General features: G+C 36.4%; 1 protein-coding gene across 5 annotated transcripts in view; it reads right to left on the bottom strand.

Annotated features, from left to right (window-relative positions):
* The window catches only part of Pax (Paxillin), a 53,899-nt gene that overhangs the window by 31,799 nt on the left and 931 nt on the right, over positions 1-21,169 (bottom strand). Inside the window, exon 1 of one of the 5 annotated variants that reach the window (XM_053768180.2) lies at positions 16,062-16,490. The exons of 1 other annotated variant lie outside the window; for it this stretch is intronic. In XM_053768180.2, the coding sequence (XP_053624155.1) occupies positions 16,062-16,149 (88 nt within the window). In that variant the 5' untranslated portion in view covers positions 16,150-16,490. Of the gene's footprint in view, positions 1-1,051; positions 1,075-1,157; positions 1,252-4,931; positions 4,954-16,061; positions 16,491-21,169 lie in introns of those variants that run through there. 3 more of the 5 variants (XM_053768199.1, XM_053768207.1, XM_053768161.1) reach the window with 3 other exon arrangements.

The raw sequence follows: 21,169 nt of genomic DNA, 5'->3' as shown, positions 1-21,169 counted from the left end.
TGTATTTTTGTTGCCGCTATATCAATAAAGACGGAATAAAATAAATATTTAAGGACAGTTTTACGGAACAATAATAATAATAATAATGTTATGTAATATAATGAATACTTTGATTAATAATAAATAAATATAATATTAATATATTCCACACAAGAGGCATTATTTTTTATAAATAAATAGCTTTTGTCCATGGCTTCGTTCGCGTGAAATTCACACGGGAATAGATATTTTTTTCGGAATGTTAGGGACTCTATATCCTTTTCGGTCCGAATGCAAAATTTAAAAATATTGTTTGAGTAAATAAAGCGTGAAGAGATAACAAACAGACTTACTTTTGCCTTCATTAGTTAATATATTAGTTATTACGGAACCCTTCGTGGGCGAGTCTGACTCGCACTTGGCCTTTCAGCCTGGCCTTTCATTTTTTAGATCAAAATTCACCAAACCAATTAACAAGTGAAATTGAGTCGCGGGTACTGTTGCCTATTTGTCAGATCATATCCCGGAAACCATCAAACATTGTCCACAGACGGTCTAGTTTAAATAACGCCAGTATAATTAGATCTCTTTTGGCTGACATATAAAAGGGTACACCATCAGATCTGGGTACGTCTGTAGGTCTGTCTGTTTCGGACGACGTTGGCCCTGTTTTATTTATGGGCTATTAAATGGTCCCTTGCGGCGCCGCTATACACCGTTCATGTGCTTTTGATTGACTGTTGACATTTTCTGATGCTATTTGGTCCATCATGTCGACACAAAGAGTCAGACCTTAAAGACGTTGTCATTTACCGAATGATACATTGTTTTTTTTGCAAATCATCTTCAGATAAGAAACGTTATTCTTAGCGACCATATAGAAATAGAAGATGTAAAATCTACGTGGTTCATTTATGCCATCATCAGGTTTAGGAAAATTAATTCTTAATTAAACAATTCTTCAACTAATTAAACACTTAAAAGTAGATAGTAGACTGCGTCAGTTCCCATTAAATTATACACGCATCATAAGCGACCATAACATGCCGTGCGTTAATGACATTATACACACTAGTTCATCCTAGAATATATCAGACGCCCACAGTGCGACCGCGCTAACAAAATTACAATTAGCCGAATCTGTCAACCGTTCACAATCGATTCACAACATCACTCACTTAAATCGGATCGTTTTCGAAAATCGAATACGCGTGCAGCGTAGTGGTCGCGCGAGTGTCGTCACCGCGACTGACTCCGACTCTATGGTCGACATCAGCGGGACGGTATCTAATGATGCTCTCATTGTGGTGAGGAATTGCGCGTAATGGCGATGGAGGGAGGTCGTTCCAGGAAGCCCCCGCGGATGGGAATGCAGGACACGGCTGGATGAGGAATGTTGCAAGTGCTGTGCATGCCTAAACGGGTGTCGCACGTTCGGACATGAACGGTATAGTGGTAGACCGGTAGACCTCGTTTTTTTTTAAAAAAAAAGATTGATTGATCGATATTACATGTTTTAGTTTTACAAATAAAAAGTAATATTTCCAAAACATTCGTTTGATATTCTGTACAAATTTGAAAATGAAGTCCCATAGTAAGAGACGTCATCAAAGTATATTCGTAGAGCTAGGCGAAATGCCAAATGAAAACGGGCAAGACCTTACCGAGAATCAAACAAAAAGGCATTTAATGACGATGACGAAGAACAAACCGTGACGGATGGCGTATCCAATGCCGGTGTCATGGACCGTGAAGCCGAAACATTTGTACTGAACCCGAGTAGGGTTACCTACCGTTAACTGCAAAGAACTGTGAAGAACGTAGAACATTAAAAGACCTATTTTAAATGTTTTCTTGCAAATTATTTAGAAACCAACAACAAAGAATGAATTTCGATAAGTACTTACTTAATTTTCCAATGACTACAACACAAAACGTGTTTTACACATACATTAAATGCTTGTAATTTATTGCAACATGTTATTGTCCGTATGAAATGGCAACAAAATAGAATTGAATGGCAAGTTACAAAACCATTATAAAAAGTTGAACTGTTAAGATCACGATATATAGAAAGATCATTATCATAAGTCAATATCTGATATTGAGAATGTTACAGATGACCGCGTCGCTGTATTGACATGTGATGTGACAAACCAGTTTGATGTACTAGAATTAATTCCAAAACAAAAAAATTGTATCGCTTTGAAATTCACGACAAGTCTGATGGTGATCAGTCGGCGACTTTGAAAAAAGTTGACACCAGAACATTTTATAAAAAGTGATCGATTTTTAATAATCACTTCATCAACGAAGCACCGAAATCATTCAAATATAGCAAAACAGACAGTGATAGCCCTAACGAAGACGTAGCACAATAATTAGGTATTATCTATACTTAATTAGAGTATGCTCTGCTTCCGTGTTGGGGCCAAATGGACTCGCCCACACGTCACTATATTTGGTAACTGGTCCTATAGCGAAGTCATCGGCAACACCGAAATCTCTATCCGGTGTGTTCGTTAAAAATGATGAAATAACATAATATTTTCTTCTAATTGGATATTCGATAATTGACCATCGATCTATCTTGTTATATTAGCCATAAAAGGAAATGAAATAATGATAAAATTGACATCTCTTATACGGGAAGTGAATTGTACAGTGAACCTAATCAATGATTATCATTAACTGGAACATCGACGTTTCCAAGTATTTATTTGAATTACTAGAAAGCGTAAGTTCCTTACATAACTCGAAATGAACTTTTATTTATAGCAATAATAACTGATAAATTAAATGCAGTCCACACAGTGTAATTATACGAATAGAGGAAGACTATTTAAAAGCAATAAAATAAGGAATTGGAAGTGCATCAACATAAAAGTAAAGAGGAAGGCGATATCATATTTGAGTGCGGAAAGCAATAAAAACTTAAAATTTATCAATAAAACGAGGATTGTGGTATGTTCATCAGAAGAAGCCGCTAATACCACAAGTATTACCTAATCACTAAACAGATTAGGCCCTGGTATGCACTAATTAGATTAGTAGTAATAGTAAACCAGTGCAATATCTATGAAAAAATTACGTTTGGTTTCCACTAAACGTAAACCAAACCTACTATACATATAAACTTATGCAATCGCTTATTAGCAGTTACGTCTAATAGTTTCTACTTCAACACTTGTAGGTACATGTCTTCGGTCATAATTAGGTCAATCAGATCCAGCGCTCAATTTGCAACAAAACCATCAATCTTCAGCCTAGGAATAGGGTTAAATTAATCGACTGGTGCCAGTAACGGACTGGCCACGTTAAGTGATTATCTGTCTTTGTCCATTCAACGTTGACAGAGTGACTTATGGCAACGATAGCTAGCTTTATGGCCAATTGTTTAGCTGTCTTAAAATCTGTTTTCCCATTCAATTGTCATCTGATGAACACGCAAAATTTATAGCGATTCACAAGGATATTGAGGGAATCACTACACTACTTACCAGATAGCGGTGGCCTGGTTTGTCTTTATTTAAATTAACACAACCACCCAAAAAAATCCGGTCGCACGGTTGGAGAAGTGATGACAGATAATCATATAATTGGGTATAATGATATAGATAATAATGATTACATGCAATTACAAGATTTACCGCAATTCTAACGACGTTACAAACAGGAACAAATATTTGTATTATTAAGGAGAAACACCCAACTCGACGTTTAAATGTGACTGGAAAGACCAAATACAAAAAATGTAGGTCAAAACAAGGTGAAATACTGTGATGGCTATCGGTCTAAGGGAAGAGAAAAAATAATATACTTAGGTAAATGTTGAAAATTCTCTTCATATACAGGCTCTCCGATTACGTGTGCTCTTGAACACCATTTCCCTAATGAATGAAGACGAATATATAAACATTGCACCAAACGCTTCACGATTTTCAGATTCAGATTTCGGACTCGCACAGGCATTTGGTCAAATGGATCTTCCACGCTATCGGAGATGCCGACGCAAATTAACATACATTGCACAGTTTGTATGTGTGCTTTATTTTACCGCAAAGAAAAACTAACAATATGTATAAACCGTCAAAGTTTGGCAAACTGCTTATAGTATGGCGCCGGCAAGACGAAGAAAATCGCAAACTTTGGACCGAGCGCAGAGTTTCCCTCCCCGCATAGTCATTTGGTCTAATACGAGCGGCACCCGATACGCCATACTTGGAGAGACAGTGCGGTTTGTTGCAGGCACATGGCGACTCGTCAGAAATAACGATAAATGATCGCTGCGCTGGTAGCGATGCTGTTAATATCAAAGACACCGCATTTGGGTGTATTTTAAGACAAAATACGTTCTTTCTGTTCTTCCTTTTTTCCATAGCATCCGACAACGAGAAAAAGTCTTATCACGTCTTCCCAAAAATGGGCTTCATATGTGGCTGCCATCAGATCAGCCCTAGTGCAGGTGTTTGGGCACTCAGAATAAACTTTCTTTCTATTAAAATGACCTACTAGCCAGAGATCGATTACGCGTATAGTATTCAAGCAAATGAATTGCCGAATGCTGAAGTTGAAAATATCAACATATTTGAAGCTCTCATAGAGCTATTCTGCAAATAGTAACCAACACTATGGACTGATTTCAGTGTTTTATGGCTGAGTAAGAAACCCGGAATACGCTCGCTCGCGGAGAGTTTCCATTACCATACTATCCCTTTCGTGATTCACGATTTTCAAAGGTAATTTGGGTAAAATATATCACATTCTCCCCAATTCTCCCATCTGCCTTGACGATCGTGTCCAGCTGGGTACAGCTTTTTATACATATCGTGCTACCAGTGCCAGGCACAGTGAAATCAAGTGTTTGATCGTAAATATACGACTAATGGACACGAAAATGTTTATAAATTTGTGTTGAAATGTAAAAGCAGATATATATATAGAATACTCACCACACATTTTCTGATGCAGTTTACACAACCGTGTATGAAACGTTCTCAACGGGAATTACGGCAAAACTGAGATCCCGGGCGTTTCTGAGTGAGCCATATGTTTTGTATTCGAATCGGAATGCAGCTCGTTATGTCCGATTGGGCTCTCGCATCATCAATACGGACTTTATTCGATTTCAGCCGATACGTTCCAAGGTTCTATATTAGTTTGTTTAATTCTGTTTTGTCTGTTTGCTTGATGTTTATAATGTTATAACACTTTTTATATTTTATGATTTGTATAAAATGAGAAACAACACAGATAACCTTCGACCTTCGTACATAATTGCTGTTCGAATGAAATAACTATCAACATCAAGAAGTGAACCTAATTTCGCTGTTAAAATTAAATAAATAATTTTGTTCACTATTACTACGCCCTGTAAATCCGTGTCAAACACGGAATCCTACTTTTTACAAAACAAAAACATCATTGCACTTGCAACAAAATCTGTGCATTTGGGAAAATTCGTCACTAGAACTTATGTATGAACTAAATAGTTGGACACGTTCACAATAGCCTGCACTTTCTGTTATGACACTGAAAGTCTAGACAGCAAGACCGCAGTTCAGGCTGTGGGTTCAATATACTTCTGTAGCTTCAAGGGTCTGCAGGAATGGGGTTGCCAACGTAGGGAATTTTACATATTTGTTGGGATTTGTCGATCTTTACGGAATTTACATTCGATCCGATCTATATAATAAGGAAAATCTAAAAATTGGTGAAGATTCGTAGACATTATACATTTACGAATATAGATAATATGCTATCATGATTTCGCTCGAAACTATTTTCAGACCCAAGAAGCATTATTTGTATGGAAGAAAAGCACACTGATTTTATCGACGGTAAAGAAAGTCGTTTGGTTTTCGAAGCAAAAATATTTGTATAAATATTATTGTTAAAGCTTCTAAAGACAGTTGACGTCAGGCGAGGCGGCCGGTTGTAAACTCACAGTCAAATTTTTAAAGTTTATTTTTTCCGCTGATTCTGGTCTTCGTGACGTCACAGCCACGGATGGAGCCAGGAACACGCAAGGAAGCGGAAGCGCGAGTTGTTAGTTTTCTGGAGCGGGCAACCCTCGTAGGTTGCGTGGGCGGGAGGGTTGTTGCACCCGTGACGTCACGATGCACCCGCGATAACGATCGGACGGCAAATGAAGTACTTACTAAAAATTAAGTAAATAAATATTTTTTTAAATCTTTTTCGTAATTTTACTGTTGGGGTTGAGAGTAATGTTTATTTATTTACTGGACCTGAAATAAGAGATCAATATTTACCAACAAGTTTGTTTAAATATGAATTTAAGCAAACAAAGCCATCTACCGAACATACAGTGAACTGTGTACGAAACCAGTTGAAAATAGAACGCACTGCATGTTGCCAACAAATAGTGTGTAGCAACACCGATAGATGGCAGTAAGTAGTTTGTATGATTCTTACTCGAATAAAGTATTTTGTTTCGTATCGCCAAACAGGTCGCCAAATTTAACGGTTTCGACGTACATTGCTGACTGCTCATTGCGGTAAATAAAAGCTCTCGTACAAACTGAGTTCAGCGATAGTGTGTACAAAAAACGAATACAAAAAAAATAAATTACTACAGTAAAAGAAGAAATTAATTATACGACTTACATCTCAAACCAAATACTTGCCAAAGTTAAATCATACCTATAACTGCCAAAAATGTCACATAGGCCTTAATTAGGTAATTTTCAGATGTCTTTTGCCAAGTAAGGGATAAAAAGTATTAACAGCAAAGAATTCAAATTCAAAATTCTTCGACATCCAAAGCGCATGTGAAGAAGAAGCGGCGCAACAAACTTCACCGCGACCTTTTCTCCGAAGACGTCAATTAACAAATGTAGGTCTTATACATAAAGTGAGAGGCAGCAACATCATTCCCAGCAAGGATTGACGTCAGAGAGGAGACGGTTACATGACCACAGACACAGCCGAATCATCAAAATATTAAGGTTTATTTTTCAAGCGGATCCTAGACTTTTCGGGCGATTCAGCCCAAAATTTAGTGGAGAACACTACTCTGATGAAAGATAGAGAAGAAAGAGATGAGAGAAATAGATGCTTGTCTATAAGTTATTCTTACAATCCATCGAAAAATTTCTTTAGACATAGATATTTGACATTTAGTTTAGATAGTCATCTACCTACAAAGAAGCGAGATATTTAAAAATAACAAAAAAATAAAATACTTCAAAATCCATTTTCACCGAGTTTAAATAATGACCCTTCATAAACTTCCTGAATAAACAACTATGAAAATGACAAATTATGCTTTTTACTTTTCTAATAATAAAGATAGCGAAGATCTTGAAATAGAGTATGGTTGGAGAACATTTGGACTGAGAACAGCTGTTAATGAGGTCATTCACCGAATTACCTCGGCATGGGAATAACTATCATATTGTGACGTTCGATGATAACAGACCAACTCATTCATTTTTGCTGCAATTCCAAGGTCCTGTTATGGATAATTGACAACAATATTATAGCTTTTCAAAAACCATTGCAAAATGATTTTCCTGATTTAAAGTGGGTGTCGATTATGTTTCACCACATAATTCGTCATTAAAACTAGCGATTTTGAATGGAAGCATACAAGATACAACATTTTACAAACTGACTACCGTTTACATGAGGTTCGAGAATTGAATACAACGAAGCAAAGTAAAAGGGGGGATTAAAACTACATGACCACTCTTATTAATCAGGAGAAATGTGACAGCAGTATGTGCAATTTAGCTATCCTAATCCGCAGAGTGAACTAGGAAATAAAAGATCAATAGAAAGATATCATAAAGCCATGACAAAACAATTTTCTAAAAAGCTTACAGTAAGAATCCATGGTAGCACTTTTATTTAATTAGATACTCAGTGAGGTATATCCTCTATCTGAATTCGAGGAGTGGTGCTTCAAGATAAAGCCAGTAAAATAAAAGATCAATCAAAAGATATTCGACGAAACAATTTGCTAAAAATCATGGAAGCTTGGTTGCAAGAGGCACTTTACCAAGGTTGGAGTAGGTACATAAAATCAATGTAAAAGATATCATAAAACCATGACAAAATCATTTGCTAAAGATGTTGGACCTAGATGTCTTGGTTGAATTTTTATTTCGTCAGGTAGAATAGAGGTAATGCCATGGTAAATGAAATAAATGTAAAAATACTATAAAACTATGACAAAATTATTTGCTATTTTGTTTAGACATGTTGCCACATGGTAGCCAATCAACCAAACCCAGGCCTTGGGTTGCAAGGGCTTCTTTGGATAAATGGGATGGTCGACCTTCGCGTGCTCACGACAGATTAGCACAGACCCGAAGCGGTGCCATAAGTATTATTTATTATTTTTGTTCTCATTTTTAAGAATACCTACTCAAACGAACCTGGGTTTTTTCATTTACAGACCAAAGATAAGTTATAATCTACATATAAGCTGCTTTTTGAAGGGTAAGTTTTTAAATTTTTAATTTTGATAGACCTATAAGTTCCAAGCTATTAAATAAATGTTTCTGTTTGTAATTTACTGCAGAAGTGAAAAGTCTAAATTTGTTCTTAATATTTGTTTCAATTCTTCAATAACTTCAAAGGCCATGATTGTAAAAGATATTATACGTAATCAAGGCAATATGTTATTACATTATGCCATAGGCATTTTCAAGCAATTGACCAGCGCATGTAACGAGTACATCGACAGTGTCATAAAGAACTAAATCACTACCATTCAATCATTCAATTTGAAAACAAACTCACAAATGAAAGGAGGTACCGGACTGTCATGAATGAACGACAACTCATGATCAATATTCTGAATGACGATTGACCGCCACTAGATAGGTCACTACTGAGGGATTAGCTTTATGACACACGTGATCTGAATGTGGCAACACCGGATAGAAGGAATCACAATGCTATATTTGGACTGCGAGGTAAAGGTGTGCAATGCACAAATTTGTAAGTAAACACGGCACGATAGGAATCACATGAGTAGCTTGAAATGTTTAACATTATTCAGCTGTTATACTAAGAAAACTTTGCTAACTCTTTGGCTCCGATAGTCAAAGAACACACAAGCATTTACATCATAAAATAAAATTTCCTAATTTATTAGCATTTTGAAACGATCACTGACGAGGCAGACATGCCGTAAGAAACAATCAATAACTGAACGACACAACTCTGGCACTCTGAACACTCAAAAAAGGAGCCACATTTTTCACAAGCAGGGTACATAATTAACGAGTTACCATCAATTACGATAAACAGTCATAAATTCAGCTTTCTACGTAAAACATCCCGTTAGATTACCGATGCATTTGCCCTGGGAACCGTGAGATAAAACGCATTTAATGATTACATACAATTAACAATCCAGCTACATAACATCCTGGAGTCACGCGATCGGTTGTCAACAAATGACGCATCCTCATTGGAGGAAAAACACTTCAATTTTCACACGCTTTCCTCGCTTTCTACGAAGGAAGCAATTAGAGGGTAGACAATGGTTAGACTCTATTTATTACCTAAGATATTGACACCTGTTTCGTAACCAACAATAACAAGTAAGAAGTACGTAATAATAAAAAAATGCATAAGAGATTGGACTGTAAACAGCTCACTTCTCGCAATCAGACAAACAAAAATAAACCTTAAAACACTGTCAAAAGAAGTGATATAATGATAGCATCGTATCACACAGTGGATTATGACAATTTAACGAATCCATTGCAAATTAACATGATGCAACTGGCATTGGTCCAATACGGTCCAGAACAAATTATCTCATGTCACTGACCGGCCAACATTATAACCTTTTTTTTTTTCAATAAAATTACATAACTCTCAAGTCTATCAATCCATTCTACATTATGTCCATCCATAGGTTTGTGGAAAATTTGAAAAAAATAAAAAAGCGAGAGAAAGTGATTTTTGATAAATATTGAGCTAAATTAAAACTCTTAATTGTCTAAACGGAACGTGTAGTGCACGTCAGTAATTTGAGAATTAAATGTGTTTTTTTTTCATAAGGGCTCAGATCTTTGTGAACTCTCGTCCCGACCAAAATAATACGACGGTGTAACATTTACGATCACCCGACATCTAAGTTTGTTTTACTATTTTAATTGTGGCCCTGTTTGTTAGCGTCTGAATTCAGAACATCTGTAAACACGATTAACGACCCAATGAATCCGTGAAATGGAACTTTTTAAAACAATTTATGATCGTGTCTCTGGAGTTGGAAAATGGTTGGAAGTTTCTCTTAATTTATATCCAACGCCTCAAAAACCTAATGCATAAAATTCCATATAAATATTATTAGTGTTGAATTACATCAGTCCTGCAGTTCGATGAGAAAATTTGAAACTAGATTAATTTTTCGATTATTTTCAGTTTAAATTAAATATGTGCATTTCAAAACTTTTCTCGTATAGCCGGTCAAACTCCTTGTTCAAAAATTATCGATAGATAACTAAGCTAATGAAAACATAGTAAAAGCAGACAGGAAATTCATTGTAGACAAACAAGGCCAAAATATGATTAAAACAAACTTCACTTCAGGTTCAGATACAGCTCACTAATGAACACCTAAATAGCAGCATTGTATGCCAAAGACTCTAAACGATAGAGGGGCAATGGTCCGACCAGGTAGACTGGTTTAAGTTTCAGACCAACAGGTTAAAATGGGACTAGAAGACTTTTCAAGTCCGCATTCGGGTCATTACCCACTGGACCAAACGTGAGTTTCATCAACGAAATTAATAAATGAAACAGTTAAATGTTTGATAGCAAGAGGATAATTAGAAGCAGACTAATTGATTGTGCATAATTAAAGTCTAATATAAGGTCAAAACGTACATTGTGCTCGTTAAACTGATCATATATCAGTTTTTTTTTTCATACATAGAGCTAAAAATTTCCTATTTAAGATTTCAATGTGTTTTATTTCGTGACATACGAGAAAATAGGAAGCCGAAAGATCAATATAATATATATATATCCATATAATATATAGGAGCAAAAATTTAACATCCAACGACTTTTGTCAATTTAAATATTATACGTAGGAGCAACCGATAAAATCCGTGGGAACTTCAGGATAAAAAGTACTCTATTCCAAGTTATATTCTACCCGTGTGCAGTCTACTGCGGGCAGTACTTTTTAATGGGAAAGAAATGGAAATATGTTCTTGAATATGGTAAAACGTAAAGAAAAGAAACCAAATCTCGCATTTATATTTTTAGTTGAGATTAATTCAAAAGATACCTCTTCTGATTTACGAACATGGCATTTATTTTTTCTTTGTATCATTTGACCAATTTCATTATGTAATTTTCTTTCTGTCTACATCACTGCTGCGCGAGTCATTATAATCATCTATTCTATTTGAACACGTACGAGTAAGTGGATTGTTTTATTTAATACCTACTATGTATTGTTTTACTTTGTGTATAGAATTACCTTTACTTTCAAATATATGAGTCACGATAACCAAATGCGAGTGAAACTAATACAATATATCTAAAGATAATTTATAGCAAACTTTGACCATTGTGTTCGTTATATTGTCAATTCATTGAAACATTCTGTGTTTTCTGGGTTTAAATACAGTCAATTTAAACAAGCTTATATGAAGTATCTAACTAATATGATACTATAATACTATACGCGTAATACTATATTAGTTAGGTTTAATAACAAGAAGCAAAAGAGAATTAATTTTTAGAAGAATGAGTTCAGTACACACATACGTCTTTCACTGACACTCCTCTAAGAGCATCGATTTCAATAGCATCTAGAATAAATAACATTTTCAACTTGTTGCTACTGAAATTCGTATCGGTCTATCGAATAAATTTACAAAATTATTGGCAAATAATTACTTTGTAATCACAGAACTAGCTGTAGAGTTTATAATTAGTAAGTCTCACGAGCACAGGAGAGATTCAAGTAGCGTCTCAACATTAGCATATATTACAGTACATTACGACTTCTGATAGTCATCATTTCGCAACTAAGCACCCGATTCCTATTCAAGCGACTATGATAGCCAACAATACCATATCGAGACTAAACTGCCATATTAAACATAAGGTAAAAGAAAGCGAAGAACCATTAGTCTTACAGCGAATTTGTAGCAGAAGGGATATACCCCTAAAAAGTAGTGTGCTTGATTTCGACAAAGATGATAATGCATCCCAATGGCTGTGCGTTGTGGAGAAGAAAAAGTAGGTAACCGAACCCTTTGTTTCGATGCTCCGTGGCTGAGGAAGAAACCGGGAATACACTCAGTTGATCCCTTGACTTGAAGGCAATGCAAATCCTTTGCGGAGGACATCAACAAACAAACTACATGTCAAGTTATTCCTAGAGGGACCTTTATGTGACGGTAATAGCGGTGAATATGGAAATGAATCTGTCTGAATTGCTGTTGGCCGTGCTGACACATGTTAAGCCTTATATGGATGTAAATTTCGTGTGCCCCGACCTTACTGAGGGCATGACGCCGAGTGAGGTCAGATTATATTGAAACAGTAATACATGAATTGGGAAGGATTATATTTTAGCAAACATTTTAATGAGACCAGATTGAGAAACTTAATAAAAATTTCATTGAATAATTGTAGATTCAGAAAGGTGGTTGAATTCATGAATTGTTAAAAGCATAGATAACAGATTTTACTATCAGAGATTACGAGATAAAACATAGCATATTTATTCTGCAAACTCGCATGAATTAAAAACGGGTATGTTTTATATTTTTTTCCAAATTCCGTGGACACGTTTTATAGAACTGGTTGTAATAAAAAGTGACATCAGTAATGTTAAACATATCGATTAATTAAAAAACGATGTATGCTTGGATAATATTAGTATTATCATCAAGATAAATCAAAATTGTTAAGAATTTTAAGTAAAATATGTTGTGTTTCAAGCGGTGGAAAATATTTTTGTCGTTCACTGATCATTCTAAATCGAAGATCTTTCCTTTCATATGACATACATGGTTGAACTGAATATACTAATAGTGCATTATTTGTAATCATGAGCCGTAGCGTGGCATTGCATAACTCGGTGACTGATGTCATATGGTAGAAAAAAGTTTTTACGTTTGTCAAAGTCAAATATATTGCCCGATTTTTATGAAATTTAAAATTAACCTAAGAGACAAACGAACCTAATTACCAGTATGTTAATTTGACCATAGGGCAATAATGAAAAAATATTCTTGCATATGATTCAGATGTCAGAGTCCAGACATTGATAAAGCAATCAAACATAATAATACAGAATTTATAGATGTAATTATATCAAGGAAAAGTATAAACCGATAAATATAAATGCTGCACACAACGGACATTATGTCACATGGCCTCGAAAAGGTCGAGTTTTACACATTAATGCTATTTACAGCACTGTTCAATGGAAACAGGTTTTTCATGAACTTTATACTTTTCCTGACGCACCCGCACGATAACAATCCAACGTATTATTCGGTCAAGGTATTGTAAACTATTACATCCTAACTCGGTGTTAGCCGCGTAATTACTTTAAAAAATACTTAAGTTTTAGGCAAAGTTGCGCCATGTTATTTATAAAGCGCCAGACTTTTTGACCAAATCCTACGGGAATCGCGCACTTTCGGAATAAAAAATAACTTATGTGTTAAACCAAGGTATCAGCTACATCAATACCACAAGTTCATAAATATTGGCCCAGCCGTTTGAGCGTGAAGAAGTAACAAACATACACAAAAACTTTCATCTTTATAATATTAGTGGGATTAAGAAATCTAAATTATCAACACACGTGGCACAAATTTAGCATTTATGACAAGCACTGGTTTACTAACCAGTAACTGAAGTCTTTTTGCTACATTTTGTTTCTCCTGCGTTTCTGACATTAGATGTATTTATAACTCCCATTTACAGTTTTAAAACGAATTTGGTTTGTTGACATCATAGAGCTATGGATCAGCTAGTGAACAAAGCTAAGCTTATTCTCTGCAGATTCCAAATTTTTAAATAGCCTAGAACTATTTTGAAGCAATGATGTATCTTCCACTAAGAAATGTTATTCCAAATCGGGATGTAATCACTTATGACCGGTGTAATATAAAGTCGCAAGTTTGCAATGCCTCTTCAGAAAGACAAGAAACCTTAACATTGTCGAGTTGAGGAAACCTTCATTCTTGTAATAGTTTCAATTGAAAAATCTATAGATACGTTTATAAAATCTAAAGATAATGGTATCCAGCATGTAGCAACCTTGCCTGAGCAGAGATTTTCACGTCAGTCATTCATTTTAGCACATGTGTTCGTATCAAGTGCGAGGCCCAACCTTGTGGCACAATACTCGTTTAGTCGCATCGCCATAAATAAAGCAAATCCAGCGTGGATGACGCATTGTTGCATAAACTGTACTACTTGGCTTCGGATTGTATTCATTTTTAACATTTTGAAAAGAGGTACTCAATTGCTATTGGTTTGTTTTTCTATAAGAGCATCGGTAACGTCAATTGACGTATTCTTAAATGCTACACTTACGAATACGTCAATGTGGTCAAAAGTAATCAAGTTTAAGTTCAATTCTATCATTCAATAAATTGAATTATATTTAGTTATTTGAGCATGAATTTTAATTTAGAATACATCATGTTCATCAAACTGCAAAATTTTTATTAAATAATTATCTATGTATATGCAATCAATTACTTGGAGATGCAACAAATCGTTTACAAGGTTGAATAACGGAATATCATAGTGTCTTATTATGACCTTAAGAATATTAGTTACCGAAACTAAACGATTTGAAACATTTAGTTAATATGAGACTTGGGAAAATAGGAATGTAAATGTTGAAAATGCTAAAGTGTTCGCGTGTTATAACAAGATTTGAACTTTTATTTTAACACGTTTAAGCCAATGTTGCAAGTGCAATGGTCCAAAGGTACAGTCGATAATCTACGAAAATTCGTATTCGCCTCTATTAGCACCAGATAAAGATCCATGTAGAATATCTTGACATGCAGTTTACTTTACAATACGTGGGAGAGACGCCTAGGACGGCGAGACCTTATGCAAAGGGCTTCTACCCACGAAACAGGCCTTAAGTACTCGATACGCAATAGTAATAGGAGGAGGAAAATAACTATCCATAGGTTCATATAGACCCTTAAAAGCTGAATGAGCAAATTTAGTATAATGATACAAATTATTAAAACATGAGTCAATAGGTGACACCTTGTTCTGTACACTGAGATAGACCCTTGAATATTGTGTATTGTAATGGAAATATTTTGGTGATCATTTTTATAATATGGCGAATTATTTACATCTTCCAACCGTCAACATATTGGAGAAATTAATAACATACGAAACAGGATACGGAAGCTTATCGTAATGAATCACGTTCAAGCTCAAAGGGATCTATGGAGCAAATATCTCAGTAGCAGTTTATACAAACTTCCCATTCAAAATAGTCTATAAAGCAGTTAATGGGACAGTAAAAGTCGGAATATTATTTGGTCCCCACCCACGAGGTCTTCCAGGAATAGACTCGGCCGTCATAAAGAAACACAGAACAAAACCGCAAAATCGTCTAACTCACGCTAATGAACCCAAATCAACCCGCAATTCAATTGCGATGACATCACAACATTTATAGTACTTTAAACACAAGAGGTTGTTGTAAATGATCCAGGATCAGCAGACGGATATTTGCAGACGAAAGATATTTTTTCATATGTGTTGACACATCGAGTCGCAGAACACGCAACTAACACTCCAAAAATAACGGGCTGGCAAACATCGCGATTACAAAAGGGCTGAGTATACACTCCAAAACTAACACTCAACGCAATCGTGCAGTAAATAAACACGGAACACAACAAATCACAGATGCACTCGAAACATCCAATAAAAACAATCTCACTGATTCGATATACTAGGACGCGTAGGATGCAGCAATCATCTGATCGAAAGCGCCGCTAGTAAACAAACACATGTGTAGTGTACACACAAAATATTGGATCACTTGATAGTAAATATAACAAATTAATACTCACAGCCGGGCGATATTCCGTTCTCCTTCATCGCGCAGCGGAACGGGTAATAAGTGCCTGGCAGCACCTTGCCGTACATTGTCCGATCCATCTTCGACCAATCGAGATGCTGGTTTTTTGAAATAAAACACCCACTTAGTCCACAATGTGTTCAGATCACCATAATCACAGCCTACACTAGAACGGAGTAAACAGCCACCTACGCGACGCGAAAATGCAGCGATCACTTGCAGATTGCAATTAATGTTTAGCAGCACTTGATGAATGTTAAGTATGTTAATACTGAGGTGTAATTTGTCTCAAGGACAAATAGGGAATGAACGTTTCAATCGGCCGATCGTAGTCATATCGGCGTTTCGGGTCGGTTATCAACGATCGCGGCGATTAGTGATAACGCAATGTCACGAGACGAGGTCGCGCACGCCGGTGCTCCGAGCAGAGTATTCGTCAACGCGCCCCAATCACAACTAAAGTGTGGTGGCTCGCGGGCGCCGGTTCCGCACCGGCGCGGGCGCAGCTGCCGCCTCTCCAGCCGGCACGGCTACGGTTGGAGATTATTTATACGCGGAAACCGCAGAACAAGTGCATTCGTCAATTCCTGTTGTGTCGCGCTTGATGGATTTACTGCATCAAGAAGCCTTATTGGCTAAGATGTTTATTATCCAAACTTACATACCTCAATAATATAACGGTTGTCTTGGACAAATTAATGACATGTCAATATCTGATTGGTTGAGATATGAGATCAAAGAGAAATGAAAGGAGGGCGAGGCTTGTAGAGGGATTTCTCGAATTCCTGTCTAGGAAATTCCGCGCCAGAGATGTGTACTTGTGTAGGGCGATCTGTCTCGCGTGCTACGGCGACGAAATCTAATTTAGATCTCGGTTACCGAATTCGATTCCTGTTACCGCAGCATCCGGCGCCCGAGGTGCGCCCTGCGTCTCGTGACATAAAACTTCCGGCCCATCATTTTCACTTCACTTCTCCGATTTACGACTATCATTAGAAAGAAAAGTGGCGTCTTTGATCTATGGTTTGTGTGAACGAATTCTTATGGAACTAACAATTGCGTCATTAAGAACTACGGCTACTGGAATTACAGTCATTAATAATCCTATTAATGGTTAGAGCGAAGGGTCACTTTGTAACAATTAAAGAACGTCATAGTTGATGCATTGGGTATATTTTTCCTATGAGTTTAGATATTTATTTTTCCATAAATAATAGCTAAGTGTTTATAGGGTAGGTAATTAGTTGGTTACGATTGCATTCCCGACGCCAATACATTTGGGAATTCGTTTGAAATGTTCGCAATTTAGAATCCTTGCAAGCGGTTGGTATTTAGTGTTCATGAAACAACAAATTGCATTCCCTAGTGACCGCTTTACGACCGCGCTAACTGTACCATTGTTCCCAACCCGCGGTTCTAATAAGGAAGTAAATATTTGAACTGGTCTTGGAGCCAGCCACTAACTCAACCCACTTACATAGAAAACGAGGCGTCGAGTCAACATGTGTGCTGGGAATTCAAAGATATTCATTCCGATTCCAGCGACTGGCGTATGAACCTCTTTCACTTAAAAGTACACATGCTATAGGTATATACATTTATGATAAATAAAACCCGGGTAGTCTAGACCTCGCGGTCGGCATTTGAACCGAAGCCAAGATCAATCGCACCTAAGAGCCAAGGTTGAAACTACACTCCACATCAATATCAATCAAACATTACCGAATGTTTACAAACATTTAAACTAAAAACCACTAAATTTATTAAAACATGTACCCAGTAATCGAAACGCAGACTTTATGCGATAAGTTAAATAAACAAAATTTTCAAGATAACTTTTCTAGCGTTGCGGCATACTGTGAGAAAGGTAAATGCCGACGGTGGAGATAATGTTTTGAAAATAATTTGAATATTTGAAATATATAATATTCGAAACAAACAATAAATAACTTCATAATGTACCTCGATATAAAAGGAAACTTCTAGAGTCTAACTTAACAAATTCAATAATCTGTATTCAAAATAAAACTGGGGCACGAATATAAAATTCTTTTTTCGGTAATTCGAAACCGCACGTGTCTATGCGGGTTACGCGTAGAACTGGCCGATGGGACGTGGTACGCAACGCAACCCATCGCCGGGCCCGTGACGTGGTGGTGACTTCACCAATCACGATAATTCACCTTATCTGGGCCATAAACCTCGACCGCACTAATCCAATAATGCGAATTTAGGTTAAGATCGCGAAATGCAAACTGCCAAAAAATAAAATATTTAACAATCGAAAACACAAGAAATTTAAACTTTTATTGCCAGTATTATTGTAGCCCTTTCACGTATACGTGTGAGTATGTTGCCCCCGTGTTACGCAACATTATTATTATTATCGGTTAATTTAGTTAATTAAAGTGAAGAAGGAGTGGGCACCACATTAACACGAGTCGCGTGGTCATTGCGTGATATGAAGCGCCTGATTAGAATTTCGTGGGCAGTCGAATTAGTAGGGTGATATACCTCTGACTCGAAACCATATTTAGAATTTAATTAATATCATGCCGGTATGTATCATTTGCATAATATAGACCCCCCCACTGTGATCAACCGGCTGTTATGTTTATCTGTTTATTATACAGTTATAGTATCGCGTCTTTGTCCTTTACGGGGTAGACAGAGCCAAGTGTTGTGATACTCGAAAGCCACGTTTATGTATGGCAGGTTTGTTGGTGGATTCAAAATTGAGATGAAATAGTGATGGGCTGGCAGTGGGGCTAGCACAAGTTGTTGCTACTACGAGCCCAGTCCGCGGGGCATATTTTCGCCTCACACAATCAACTATCGAAATTCAAAATATATATCTAAAATTAACAGGGCCTCTATCGTACATAAACCATATAAATGAGGTTGCGATTACGATTACTCTTCTTATAATCGTATTCATCATGGCTTAGGTTCGATGCCATTATAAATAAATATATAGGGCAAATCACACAGATTGAGCTAGCCCCAAAGTCAGTTCGAGACTTGTGTTATGGGATACTAACTCAACGATATTATATTTTATAACATATTATACATGGCATTATGCGGAATGTAACATACATAACGACTTGGCATTATAAATTGAGTGTTTTACCATTGCCATTGCCTTCTCCATTTCACACACGCTATCTTATAAATCATCAATTAGAGTGTAGATATCTTCAGAACATTTTAATTCATACGAGATACAGCTAACCGGTGTCTGCCACGATCTTTCAAAACTCAGATCTTAAACTATCTCAATAATAACAGAATACTTAATTACCATTATGAATATCTCAAGCTGAAAACAGACAGGTTCCACGGTGATAAATTAGTATGTTGCATCGATATTTCAGTTCTAAAAATAAATTAAGATGTTTAAAACGTAAAGAGATCATTGAAAACACCCTCTGGCCACGTGGTCCGACTGTTATGACTATATATATATTTATTTTATCTATGGTTATACATACTACACTATCGCCGAAGATAGATGCCGGCAGGCGAACGCACGAACATTGTGTTGTTTTGTATGAGAGTTTTTTATTTAATGCAAAAAAAAACCAGCGTTTGCCGCCATTTGGCCATTTGGCCATTTGGCGCATTCGACGTACATCGTCGAATGCGCCAAATGTTGGCCAACTGTTTTCCGATAGTGTATAGCCGGCGTGAAAGGATGGGCTTAGAACTCTATGTGGTGGTAATAGAGACGAATTTGAATTTGGATAGCTTAATGTGCTGTTGATTGTGCGTGCGTGCCGAAAACTTCCTTATCCTTAAATAATATTATAAAACAAAATCCTCTGTCGCGTTTGTCCGTCTATCTGTTCACGATAAACGCAAAAACAACTGCTCGGATTTTCATGCGGTTTTTACCAATAGATAGCATGATTCCTGTCTGTACTGAGCCAGAAAGTGCACGGTATTCTCTGTAACTATTGAATTAATTACTTTTCAGCTTCAAATTTCATAGAAGCTATTTTTCGCGGGGTCCACCATTTTGCCCGTCGTTGGAATAATCGTAAGTGCCTCGGGACACAAAAGCTGTTACCAGGATTGAAGGTGGGGACGGATGACCTCGATAGGATCCATTAATCACTCGACTATCAGGGGCCATCGAGGATCATTACGACGCGTCGTTTACGCATTGACGTAAAACGGAACGTGGACACTTCATGACTTGACGAAATTAAGTAGAAGTGTTTTGATATGAAGAGTGAAATTAATGTATTGTGTTGAAAAAAATTTCCATTTTAGATACAAGGTATTTTAACTTTACTTTTAACCATGTCAATCATGTATCATTTAGAATTTTAGGAAACTAAAATAGTATTTGCTTTTCAAAAATATTTATTGATAGATTCATTTTTAATTTCACACTGGCCATGTATCACACTAACAATGTCATAATTTTTTTTTTTAACATTTTTGTTTTTATGTCAAAGAAAGGGATATAGGGCATTGAAAGCTGATAGGCAAGAGCATCTCCAAAGACGATTGACTTAAGGTACAACCAGTAAAATCAAAATTTACAGGTTAATGACTTATGCACACCTGTGCTTTGGCCGTCACAGCTTCTAAATGGAACCAAGAACACACAATGATGAGAGAGACTTGAGATGATGAATTTTGGAAAAAAGTCATATTTTATGGGTTTAGAAATGACATTGATTTTACTGTCATATGAATGGATTCAGGTAGGTATACTAATTTATGTAGGTAAACTACTGTATTGAGGTAGGTAAACTACTGTATTGAGGTAGGTAAACTACTGTATTGAGGTAGGTAAACTACTGTATTGATGACAAATGTAGGTATATGTTATTTTGTTTTCTTGAACAGTGGTAGCCAGTACTTCCACTGAATAAAACTTGGATTGATAATCCATGGCTCATCTAACTTCTTGCCCAAAGAGTCCTGCTCAATAGAACTTAATAGGAACCTTAATGGGGCCAATGACAAGGGAATTTCTGTAGCTACTTACTGGTCTAAATTAATATGTCTGCTACTTCAACTCAAAGAGAGGAAGAAGATGTATATGATATATACAAAATCTTTCATCATTAATATCATCTACCT

The sequence above is a fragment of the Plodia interpunctella genome, chromosome 3, assembly GCF_027563975.2.
Source record: "Plodia interpunctella isolate USDA-ARS_2022_Savannah chromosome 3, ilPloInte3.2, whole genome shotgun sequence".
In the NCBI taxonomy this organism is placed as follows: Eukaryota; Metazoa; Arthropoda; class Insecta; order Lepidoptera; family Pyralidae; genus Plodia; species Plodia interpunctella.
The sequence above is the reverse complement of the archived record's forward strand: the minus strand, read 5'-3'. Positions and strand labels throughout refer to the sequence as shown.